Source organism: Pterocles gutturalis, unplaced genomic scaffold (genome assembly GCF_000699245.1).
Source record: "Pterocles gutturalis isolate BGI_N339 unplaced genomic scaffold, ASM69924v1 scaffold26107, whole genome shotgun sequence".
NCBI lineage: Eukaryota > Metazoa > Chordata > Aves > Pterocliformes > Pteroclidae > Pterocles > Pterocles gutturalis.
The window spans coordinates 4961-18206 of NW_010113672.1; the positions used below are offsets into that span (position 1 = coordinate 4961).

The 13246-nt window shown below is 36.6% G+C and overlaps 1 protein-coding gene across 1 annotated transcript in view; it reads right to left on the minus strand.

Annotated features, from left to right (window-relative positions):
- Positions 1 to 12497, minus strand: part of LOC104462598 (tissue factor pathway inhibitor-like) — a gene marked incomplete at its 3' end in the record, with an annotated part of 17307 nt that extends 4810 nt beyond the window's left edge. Inside the window, exons 1-2 of the mRNA XM_010074595.1 lie at positions 12386 to 12497; positions 4724 to 4924 (exon numbers count right to left, since the gene is read on the minus strand). Of these exons, the coding sequence (XP_010072897.1) occupies positions 4724 to 4924; positions 12386 to 12497 (313 nt within the window). The remainder of the gene's footprint in view (positions 1 to 4723; positions 4925 to 12385) is intronic.
- Between the last annotated feature and the right edge of the window lie 749 nt (positions 12498 to 13246).

Consider the following 13246-nt stretch of genomic DNA (forward strand, 5'->3'; position numbering starts at 1 on the left):
TCTGTGCCTTTCCTTGTTATGGAAGCAGTAACAGAAGATACTTGAGCCATCTGTAACCTCACCTTTTCTGTAATTTCAAGAAGGTCCACCACTATTTATAAAAATCTCTTCACAGACCAAAACTGAAAGGAATATTAGCAGTTTATTCTCCACTCATATTTCAGTGCAATTCAGTTTCTAATCATCCTTTATACAGTGATATACCTTCCGTGGCTCCTACTTTTAGAGATGCTACTGATGACCAATAAGCTCTTAGCATTATTAGCTGTACTGCCCTTATGTGCCATAATCCTACCACAGTTTTTTCTTTTTCTTCTGGAAACAAGGCTTGTGTTATATTCTCAAAGTAAATCTATTGGGTAGAAATTCTGTCGTAATACAGTGTCCTTCTGTCTCTGGAACAATGCAGCTGGTGTCCTTATTAAAGGCGTGACACGCACTTTAGAGTGACATATTATTTGTTCTAACATCTTTCCAGTGCTTTCTACTAGTAGGAGGCTGTGCCTTCAGCATTTAAACCCATGACCTAAACTGTGGACACCTATATCAGGCCATTCACTACTTTCACTCAGCTGTCTCCTTCAGGCCAAAATCAGCAATCACACTTTGGCATAAGATCTCTCCACAGGAAGAATTTATTGTGAGTTTATACAGGCCTAGAATATTTTAATCTCACTACCATGTCAACAGTGTCTTTTTGCTTCTGGTTTCAGTCAAAAAGCCAAATCCACAGCAGAGTTAATTTATTCTCTGTAAAAAAAAAAAAAAACCAATTTCTGAGTAGATCTGCTGTGTAAATAATAAAAATTAGAATTGCTGTCATGTCCAGAACCTTTTATCAGTAGGTATTCTCCCATGTTAGAAGCTTAAGTAGCCTAAGATATACATTCACTGCCTTGAAAAAATAGGACCTTTCTGCTAGTGATGACATTTGTGATTCTACTCATATCCAGTAACAACAGAGCATTTAGGTAAATTCCTCTTAAAAGTAGTTTTTTCTTCCCTGAAGTGGTGATTATTTGGCACAAGAAACAAAACATACAGGTGATTCTAGAAGACCTGAGTCAGAACTAGGCACCTGGAATCTGAACATTGCCTTAGAGAGTCTTGGAGTGGCCAATCTGTAGTTGCATTCTCTGAAATCTCTTTTACTGCCTTTAGCCAGTTCTGGGAATTAGTAATTTCTGTCTTTGATGGCTTATTCATGCAAAAATTGTAAGAAGTTGTTCTGATTTAAGGCACCTGGCAATTCATTCATGTCAGCTCAATTATTCTTGCATTTGTGCTTAATATTGAAAAATCAGACACTTTGACTATTCACATTATTTCTTTGTAATTTGTATGTCCCACAACTTCCCTTAGCTTATTTTTACCAATCTTGACCTTCGCATTCTTCACAGTGGTAGGTGTCTGAGTATCTCTTAAATTTTTCTTTATTTTTAAGCATTTTCCTATCACTCATACTATCTTTTCAACCTAATTTCTATAGTTACTAAACAGTGATCTTCCTGTAGTAATAAATACTAGAAATATTAAGATGAATAAAACCATATACTGCAAGACTGCCCAGACAGAGATGGATTTCACAAACAGAAACTACCGAGTTATGTATTTTTTTACTGAATTATGTTGGCAAAAACAGGTTAACTTACTAGTTTACTTTGTTTTATGGCTGATGGTTGACAGCCCAATGTGTGCCACCAAACCATTTTATCTGCTGTTATTCACTCAGAGAATACAGAAATAATGAGCCTTTATTGCTCCAGTTCTTCAGAGCAGATTCAACACTTGGAGATTCTTGGACCACTAGTATGCATACACCAAATAATGTACCTGGGCTGAGTACAAAGATGTAGACACTAAGCAAGTTCTCATTTTAAGTAACTTTGAGTTTTATTCTATGGAGTTATGGCAATTATATGCCAGTACAGGATTTGATCCAGAAGATCTGTTCCAGATATTGATCCAACATCTATGTCAGAATCAAAATAATGGTATTAGTCAGAATAGCAACATTAGATAGAAGAAATAATTTTGTAGAACTTCACTCATGGCACCTGACCATGACTTCTGGATACTTTTCATTCCGAATTCTGTATCCATCAACCCTACCTTTTTCAGTTTAGACCTCTGTCTTCGCCTTTAAACTGGAATTCAGGCAAACACTCCAAATTACCAGGAAGTCACATGTTTTGAACGAGATCCTGGCAGCTGCAGTCCTGCAAACAACCCTGCTTCAAGCATGGCACAAATGCTATGGGTCCAGATGAAACCCAAAAACAGATACCAGATGTAAAATACCAAAACCCAGTCTGGTGGTAGAAAAAGAAGAGCTATCTTCACATCCTGAATCCCAAATTTAAAATTAATCCTTAAGAGTAAAATGCACTGAAAAACTGCCATTTACTTAAAGAATGGAATGATCTGATCTTTTTCACTTTGACAAGTTGTTAGTGAAATTTTGTAGTGGTTTTTTTTTTTTATCTTGATAGTTTTGTAAACATGCGATTGTTTGAAAGCAAAACAATTGATTAGAAAAATAATTGAAATCTGCTTTCATTTTTTTTTTATTCTTTTGAGTGGATTGTCTGTAGTGCCAGGTATAATAACAGAAATGCATGGTAGTGCTAACAGGTCAGAAAATAGGTGTGAGTGGTAAATAATGCCTTGATTTAATAGTTAGTAAAGAAAATGCATGCAGTCTCCTCGCTGGAAGAATCAAAGGGATCAAGACCAGGGATAACTGTTAAGGAGGATGGGCAAAATCTTTTTAGCATTTTTTCCTTTAATTTCAATCACCGTTAACTTTGGAAAACATGATCAACCTTGTATAAGTGTAAATAGGTAGTAGGACTACATAATATAGCATCAAGACTATAGTTCAAACAGACCGAAGAGATTATACCTACCAGTGAAGTAAATGCCAGACACCCTGAGCTGTACTCCCTGCTCTGACTGTAACACAGTCTATAGACTTCACCTATTTTTCTGTTACCTTACCACCTTCTGATAGTAAAAGAGAAGATAATAAATTGCTTATTTACAGTACCTGGCTTACCACTGTGATTAGTTAATGTTTGCAGATTCTGAGGACTAGAAGCATTATAACTAACAAACATTATTAAAATATTACTTGGGATAACTTGCACATCAGCCCCAGTCACTACTCTGACACCGAGATGGGAGACAGATACTTACTTTGGTGTCTAGAATAAATTTAGTGAGACAATTAATAGTAATTTTTATCCGGAAATACAGATTTTTTGTTTTATAGACCACACAACAGGTTTAAGGCCTGACAAATACTACATAGATATGAATTCTAGAAGGACGGGAGGTGGGTAACAGAAACTTTCACGTTTATTACAGACAAAGCATGATGCTATAAATCAGCTTGTCTTACATATATATGTAGTGTGTTTGGGTCAGAAAACCCAGAAAGGAGCTTCTGAAACAAAATTTCTCATATGAAAATTCTGGAAGTATTTTTGGTAACATACATGAAATTGCTGTGCTTGAAGGTGACCTATGTTAAGTGTACAATGTACAAATTTATATCCTGCAAACCAGCTTAGTGCCTTTAGCACATCAGTAGATTTCCAGTTTTACAGAAAGGCCCAGAGCTATAACAAATTATGAAAATAGGGCAAAGTGACAGCTACCAAGATCTGCATAGCAATAGGGTGCTACCAGGGTACATCTGTAATAGGCAGGAAAGATTAACAATTTTCATCTGATCATGTTGCCCATCCTCAGAGTAACTTGGAAACTGCTCTCTACTGCACGATTGCGCAGCATCACTGTCTTGAGCTCAGGAACACTTAATTATCTATTTTGCTGCTGGGCAAGGCACATGTGACTGAAAAGTACCTTCTATTGAGAATGAATCCTCCTATCTTACCTCAAAGTCTAAACAAATTAATATCCAATAGATTAATTCACTTGGGGAAAAAAAAAAACCACATAGCTGGTATACTACCTGAGCTCCACTGGCATTAGCTTCAAATTTTAAGAAATCTTCTTTCATACACTCCTGTGAGGAACAGGAATGGGTTACTTCCACAAGACTGAAAACCTTAATTAATTATAGAGTACATTTTTAATAGCACAAGGCACTTTCTGTGTATTCTGCTGTGTATCATATTTTACATCTCATTTTCCTATTTCTAATGATTAATTCATGAGGTATCAACAAAACAAATCTTTTATGACAAACAGCTATAACTGACATTTAATGAGAATTTTTACTACTGTAGTTCTATGTTGAATCAGAGCATATGTCCAAGATTTTGGACAGCTTGTATCAGCTTCTCAAGTGAAGGAGAAACCTGAGATTAAAAAATTGTCTTAGATACTCTGAAAATAACAAAGAACATCTGTGCTGCCTCCCCCCAGCTTAGCCCAGCCTCAAAATCAACTTCACTTTACGAAATCATTCAAAACAGGGCTCTAGCTAGAAAACAAGCTTTCTTGCATTGCTCTCTATCCCACAGGTCCACTAAAAAAAGCCACACACCTTTCCAAATGAGAATGTTGGTTTGCACAATGTAAAATAATTCAGATGACTACAACATGACGCTTGGGTACATAATTAGAGGCATCACGTTACTGTATTAATAGGAACTGAAGAGGGCCTCTATTTGCAAAAGTCACATGGTTTGTGGATAAGAAATAACAGATGGAAATGAAGAACTGATAGGAGGATGACAGAATGGATACTAGCCTTTTACCACACACATCTTCTGACATTCTTCTCGTGTTAGAAAGTTGTTCTCATTGCCATGGCATCCACCATATTCAAATATTTCACACTCACGGCTTTGAATATTGAAGTAATAGCGTATGTGGATTGCTTTGCAAGGACCTTCATCTGCTTTCATGGCACAGACTGAATGCCCTAGTTTCAGTGGTGGCAAAGGAGCACCTGTAGTAAAGAAGAGAAGTAGAATAACTGTTAAGTCAGTTTGTTTCACTGCACAGCACAACTTCACAATGAGATTGCTTGTGTCTTCTGCTAGAGAGGCACTTCATAACATCTGTCTGTAAAGCTCTGAACACACTAAACATAGACATAAAAAGAAAATAATCGTCTGCGTTGGAACACAAATTCTATTCAATCAAGCCAAATGTGTGGTTTAAATTTTCAATCAAAACAGCTCATGTTATAAACTTTAACTCCTCATCATAAATCTCTAAACAGCTATGGATAGTGGCTTAGTCACAGGACCTGGTGAACAACAGCGAACAACAAATACACTGAGAAAACCCCAGCAGCTCCCAAAGACACAGTGACTACCCCCGCATAAAAAAAGGCAAAAAAAGGGTCCCTTGTGCTCTCTTCCATGCACGTCTAACAGTGAACACAGCTCATGAAGACAGAGCAGTGTGGGATGAACTAAGAAAGCCAGCCCTGCAGAGGGCACCATTCCCCTATAAGATTACATGTTACTGGCACTAAACCCATCTGGGACAACTGAAAGGTCATCATACTGTCTTATGTAAAAGGATGAGGTCAAGAGTTTACATGATCACTGCATTAACTAGATTAAGTTTCCAATTTTTAATTAAAAGAATCCACAAAAATAATACTTTATGACATGGCAAAAAGGAAATTAGTATTACTACTACCCACCTGCTTGGTGGATTATCTAATTTTAACATAAAAAATGGGCTTAATTATATAATCTTTAAATGAAATGAAATGACACAAGGTTTACTAACATTATTCCACTTAAGCCATTTATAACTATTAAACCTACAGGAAAGAAAGAATTTTCAGCACTAAAATCTTTTAACTTAGAGCATTTAAATCCTTGAAAAATTCATAATCTTTATTACACAATTAACATCAACACAAAATTGCAGAACACAATTAGGTCTTCCAAAAACAAACAATTCAGTGTTAAAATACAGGTTAAGATGACTAATTTCAAAATTCTCATTAAAATTCATCTTTATTACACAATTAACATCAATCCAAAAATTGTAGAACACAATTAGGTCTTCCAAAAACAAACAATTCAGTGTTAAAATACAGGTTAAGATGACTAATTTCAAAATTCTCATTAAATATTCAGTGCCTAAAATAGTCTGTGCCTGTTTCCTCATTAGTGAAATTAGATTTACAGATACTGAAGTTAGGAAAATAGATTTGAAAATATTATTAAAAACTGCCTAATAGGAAATTTGGATGAACTAAAAGAAATATTTTTAAGAGACATTAGGTTGAGTAAACTTCCTACGGAGCCCACCTTGCCAAACAGATGTCTGAAGTGGATGAACTAAAAGAAACATTTTAAGAGACATTAGGTTAAGTAAACTTCCTATGGAGCCCACCTTGCCAAACAGATGTCTGAATTTTGTTTCTTGCCAATTTCCTCATCTGGGTCTTCCTGAGCCCATGAAGAATTAGCATCTAGATGTCACAAGAGATTCCAACTTGGATCTCAGAGGTCTAAAGTTCTCTAACAGGTTTGGGAATCCTTTGGAATGGACTTTAAAAGGCTCAACTTGAAAAGCTGAGAGGATATCGCATTGCAAAATGAAACTTCGGAATTCTCCCACTCCGTAACAGGGGAAAAATGCTTTCAAAACATCAAAGCTGTTAGTAACTTTTGGAATAACTCTTGAAATGGTAAAATCAAACACTCAGAGATCCACAGAAACAGATCCAACTCAAATGCAGTTGGAGTGAGGGCTGGCAGCTGGTTTATAAATATGTTATTTTCTTGGCACATAAAAAATGAGATGTCCTACATGATCTGTGTCAGTGACCCAGTTCAGTCTAGAAGAGGTTATGAAAACTTACTAGGTTTCCTAACTACAGGAATGTAAGCCATGGGGTTGTCAGCTCATTTTGCCTGCTACATTATGCCACACCAGTGTGGTGGGCTATCAGAACAGAAATAGTGCGCAAACATAGTTGCAAAACTACACAAAGATGATGAACAAATGCCTTAGTAGAGTTTATCTTAGGAACTGTCTGATCTCAACTCCTAGCCTACTTCCCATCAAACCTACAGAACTAAATAATTGTTTTGCTTACCTCCTAAGGCCTTTCCTCTGCAGTCACAGTGACACTGTCACCACTGCAGATGTACTGACATCTGCTGCAAATAGAATTGACTATTTGTATCACACTTTTTGGCAACCAAGCATTTATTTTCTTAGGAGTGCTAGCAATTTACCATACTTTTGACTAAAATCTCTACCCCATGAAACCCCCAGGGGCCAAACCCTCCAACTTTGAACAATAACCAAGTGACTCTGAAGAAAGTCTCAAAGGGATTAATGGGAACTAAATAATTCTTGTGTCCGGGAACAGTGAAAGAATTCTTCCCCATTATTTTACACCTGGGAACACTTAACTCACACAGATGATATAAAATTAACTTTCCTTCTCAGATAAAAGCAGCAGATGAGAAGGCAAGCATGTTTAGCCAGCAGATCTGCATGGATACAAATCTGCCTGTACTTATTTCATATGTGGAATATACCTTGAGAAAACTAACTCTTTGAATAAGGCCTCCTCCTCTGCTCTTGAACAGTGGACAAATTGTTCCAACTACTTTTTTAGGTCCTCTGTGAAGAACACAAGATATGACATTTAGGGAAGATGTCTGTCAGGAAGGTCAGTGAATATTCTTCAACAGAAACACGGGAAGTTAGAACTGGAAGCAATTTTAACAGAGATTCTCATTCAAGTTCAGCGTATCTGCCAAATATAGGAGCACCTTGCATACGAGGGCAGGCTGAGAGACCTGGGGTTGTTCAGCCCGGAGAAGAGAAGGCTCTAGGGAGACCGTATAGCAGCCCGCCAGTACTTAAATGGGGCTAGAGGAGAGATGGGGAGGCACTCTTGATCAGGGAGTGTAGCAACAGGACGAGAGGTAACATTTTTAAGCTGAAAGAGGGTAGATTTAGATTAGATATTAGGAAGAATTTTTTTTCCTGTGAGGGTGGTGAGGCACTGGCCCAGCTTGTCCAGAGAAGTTGTGGATGCCCCATCCCTGGATGTGTTCAAGGCCAGGCTGGATGAGGCTTTGAGCAACCCAGGCTAGTGGAGGGTGTCCTTGCCCATGGCACGGGGGTTGGAACTAGATGATCCTTAAGGTCCCTTCCAACCCAAACCATTCTGTGATTCTACGATATTTCTGTGGGATAAATGCCTTGAGACCTTCTCTGACAGGTGTCCAAACTGCTCCTAAAAAAATCCACTGAAGTAAAATTTCCAGCAACCTGAAGCAGACAGTTCCAGGATTTCACTATCCTTCTTGCAAGACAGGCCTTTTTTGTAATATACACCCTAAATATTCTTTATTACATATTAAATAATTTCATACTTCCTTCAGCGCATAGACAGAACAATGTAAAACCATCAAGTCTTCCTCTTCTTTGGGTCTTTTCCTGTTGGTCTGGATTACTGCTAAAGGGTGCTGCCCAGAGCTGAACAGAATCCTCTACCTGAGGAATTACTGGTGCCAAATAGACTGAAATAATTAACCTTTGTTTTTTTCTTAATACATCACAGAATTACTTCCCTTGGTTTTTTTACAACATCGCATGATTTTTGTAATGCTCAGCAACTTTCACTTACTTTCCAGCAAATATAACCTTGTTACACAGATACTTCAACAGATATTTTCCACTTTATGAGTGCACTGACTCTTTCTTAAGTATAGCATGTTGCATTTGTCATTTTGAAAATAAAATGAGTTTATTCCCCCACATTGGATCTGGCCTTGTTAGATACTTATTACTCATCCAATTTAGGCCTCTGATCCAAATAAATTTAGAAAATCTATATAATTATAGGACTGTACTACCCTTGACCTTGACCCTTTGTTTTACTAGAAATACATTAAGTAATGGTTACAGCTGATGCTCACCGTCACAAAGAAGTGATTAGAAATCTATAGGACTGTACTACCCTTGACCAAGAAAATTGAGTTTGTTTTACTAGAAATACATTAAGTAATGGTTACAGCTGATGCTCACCGTCACAAAGAAGTGATTAGCTGCCACACTAAAACCAAAATAAAGCAAAGGAAAGCCTCCTCTCCTCTCCTTTTCCTCCATCCTCTAATTTTTAATATAACGACTTCATTACATCAGCTACATAGGTTTTCATAACAGAAGGCGCCAAGTGTCTGCTGCTCTGTCTTAACAATCTTTCCACTTCATAGTTTCTGGTAAGTGCAAAGTAACGCTAATGAAATGGCTCACAATGAGCACGACTTTAGTGCAGATACTTTATGTCACTATCTTCTTCCTCCTTTCCTTCAGTCTTCCTACTCCTGGCAACTGCCAGAAACAGGATACTGGCCAAGACTGTTCCTACACAACACAGCCATTCTCACATTTACTGTCATTCATGTGGCAACTTCTGCAACTCAGCATATGGCTATTTAACACATAAACAGCTACTATCAACTAACATGCAGTAATTTCACTGGGAGAGCTCTACAAATCTGCAGTTAATCATGCTGTAGCCCTGAGCACATGGACCTTATATGATCAACACACAGCACTGATATCACTTTACTGGTAAGCAGTATAATATTACAAACCCAGAAGTGGCGAATAATGTCTCTAATCCTCTTACACTAATACAAGTAAAATCAATACTTTTTCTCCTGGCTGTAGGAATAACAAAAGACTAACTTAACTTTCAGACTCTTAAGAATAACCTGCAGGGCTGGTTCTTAAAAATGCATCATTTTAATTAGAAAGTGAACTCATTCTGTATTATACCTATGGCACAATAGATATGAAAGACAACAGTATTATCGCACGGTTGCTTTTCAAAATGATAGATATAAATTAAACTGGGAAAATAAAACTTGGTCAGGAATATTTCTGACCTTTTATGTAAAATACTTTCTGGTTTTGTTTGCCTAGGTTATAGGTTCTCAACCTTATATGACTTTCTGTGGTCACCCTTGATTATAAAGATGTGCTATCATCTATCCAGGCTTTCTTGTAAATGTCTCTGATAAGTGATATCAATACTAAACACTTTGTCACTAGTGAATAGCTGTTTCTTCTCTCTCCCATCTTTGTCACTTTGACAGCTTCCCACCCACACACTGTTCAGTGCTCTTCCTACCCATGTGTTTTCTACTCTTCCTTTAAGTAGTCACATTTATTCTTGAGAAACTTTTGAATATTAATAAAAAGCACATTCAACTTGTGAGCAATTTTCTTCAGGCTTTGGAACATCAAATAAGGTGCTCCCAACCACATAAGGTATTATTGAACAATATACATAAACTAGTTATTTTTATATCATTTATTTTTGTTATCACCCTAATTTATTGGTGGAAAAATGACAGGTTTTGCCAGAAGAGAACAAATTGTGAATCCTTTTTATCCCATTGGACTTGATTTGCAACCTTAATTATTACTGTAATTTAAATGCTAACAACAAGCCCCTCTTAGATTCACAAAGCACTTGTACCCAATGCAATCCAAAAGTATGACATAACAAACAATGGATGCATACAACTTTATCCTTTAATACCTGAAATTTATTGAATTCCAGGGTAAAATATGTTAATGTTTTATAACTACCTACCTTAGAAAATAAATGCTATCAGAGAAATTGCAGCCTAGAAAATTTCTACGGTTAAATTCACTGAGATAAGAATTTCACTCTTAAGAAACCACAAATATAATTTTCATTAACATCAATCCAATAATTTTGTAGAACCAGAGTACTGCAAAAAATATTTTTTGTAAACACTGCAACTGAGTCTTCAGTAGTCACAAAAACAGGGTCCTAGTTTAATTTCTAAGCATCACATTTTATTGTTTTTTACTTTGGTATACAAGCCCAAAAGTTCAGAACTGTTCCTCATACTAAATCAGTTACTGGTTGTATAAACTTAAATGACTGGTTGTAAAATAACCAGTGATAAAATAATGCCCAATAAAAAGACTATTTAATTTCCTTGAAATTATTTTCTTAGTGTCTTTTACAAAGAAAGTAAGTAGAGGAAAATAATTAATCCAGCAGATATCTTCTTCTGGTGAAGAAGGGTGTTGTTAAAGACATACAAATTGGCCTTTGTAACCTGCAAGCTTAGGCTAAGGATTTTTACAAAACTAAGAGTTGCAGGGGAGAGCAAAGGTAAATGGGACTTTGCCCTGAAACAAGAAGGGTGCTGATGTACTTCAGGGTTAAAGAGAAACAAATTTATTCTCTATGAAACAGTCTTGACTACACAACCACGCTACACATGTGCTTAAAGCGGAACGGCACATGTCTTAAACTGTAGTGACTAATTGTGACTTGGTCCAAAAGCACTACATGCATGATTGTGCACAATTAATATTTTCGTCTCAAGGAACACCGCTGCAAAAGACTGATAGAGAGAAATAAACTGGTTGGAAATTGGACAAGACATGGGCAGATTCAGTAGAGAGCCAACAAAAAAAAAGGCTCCCCTTAGCTTCATCCACGGTTAGGCTTCAAAATCAGACCCATCATATGGCAGAAGTATCCACTGCATAATTCTCTGCAGCTTAAGAAAGAGATCGCAATTTTAAACAATTTTCTCAAAGGAAAGAAGAATATTTCAGTATGGCCCAAAAAGTGTACTTTTCCCTCATCTGCTTTCTCAAAATTGTTGGGGGAAATCAAAGTATGTTTCACCATGATATCCAGTACAGAAGTTTGATCCACATTACTTAATTTCAATAAAGTGAAAGTAAACAATCTTACAATGGTAAGAATCCCAGAACCTCCCCCATTCTAACTCACACTTTTGACATTATTTTTCTTAACAAAAATCTCTAACTGGTGAGTTTTTATTTATCCAGCAACATCAGATCACTTGGGGCTATACAAAGAGCTTCTTCAAGGCCCAGAAAAACAACTTGGGCCGTAATTGCAGTAATCTTTAGTTCAAACTTTGCAAATTAACTGTGACTCAAGAGAGCTGTGTACAGCACAGAGTAACATCAATCTACAATGGTATTCTTCATGTTTCTGCTCTGTTTGCATGGGGAGATAAAAACTGAGTTTACCAGCTGTATGTTCTTTTTCGTAAACACTGAACTTTTCCATGGGTTTTAAAGCAGAGCTCTAAGGGAATAATCTTGATATCTAACACAAAGTTTGATTAGGATTAGAAGTTTGGGATTAGTTTTCCCAAAAATCATGGGAAACAGAAGCCTTTATAGAAGGCAATTTTTCTACAGCTTAATACAAAATTCTGAGCATCTACCTGTTAGTTAGAAACCAGTGCATTTTTAGCTTAGTCTCGCTTCCTAAAGTTTCCCAGAAAAATCTTCAAGTACAGAATTAAATCTACAGTGCATTTTAACACAGTACATTTTGTTATTTGAAAGTGTTTTCTGTGTCATTTTTGGAACCTCTTACCCAGAACATCCTCCTCTTCGCTGTCATCTAAGTCAGTAGTTGCATGCCCGTTGATACAGATGAGCAAGATAAAGGTTAAAGGTAAGGAACATCCCTTCTTTCTTCCTTTCATCTTTCCTGTATAATATGTAAATAACAATACGCACTTTAATGAAATTCCTTGAGTGCTCTGCAAAAGTCATTAGCAGGGTAGTGCATAGCCACATGGTTAGATATACATACCAGGAGCTTTGGAAACAATGTGAGTTATGTTAGTATAATTATATTGTAACCACTAGGAAAAACAAGACAAGATTTACAGTTGCACTCAGCTGATTGCAAGTCTCCTATCCCATCTCCAGCACAGATCAGAAGCATTGCTATTATTTTTCTTTTAAGCCACAATTGAAATCACTTCCCAGCATACATAATGATACAAAATGTAACACTGTATTTCTAACGTCTTTATCAGTTTTACGTATGGCATGTCCAATCCTTCCAAGTAAGTTTTACTCCGTCTGCAGACCCTAGATTAATCGCCACAAACATAGGATTCCATTTTTAACAAATATTTCATTAATTTACAGTTACCATGTTCCTGGACTTTTGTGTTAGTTACATTTCACAGGAGTCTGTGAACTTTTTGCAACACGGCCTTCAACACTTTAAGAACATTTTGTATCTTCTAGATCCTTTTAATACAGAATACCTCACTTAAGTGCAGAGCTATTATCTTTCACATAGGATCAGTACAACCATAGTCATTCATACTAAGAAAATACTTCTATTCCATGGTAACTGGCATGTCCAAGTCACCACAGATGAGGTTATACATGCACATACGAGAGTACCTCTAGAAAACTTTAGCTTTAAACTTTCTTA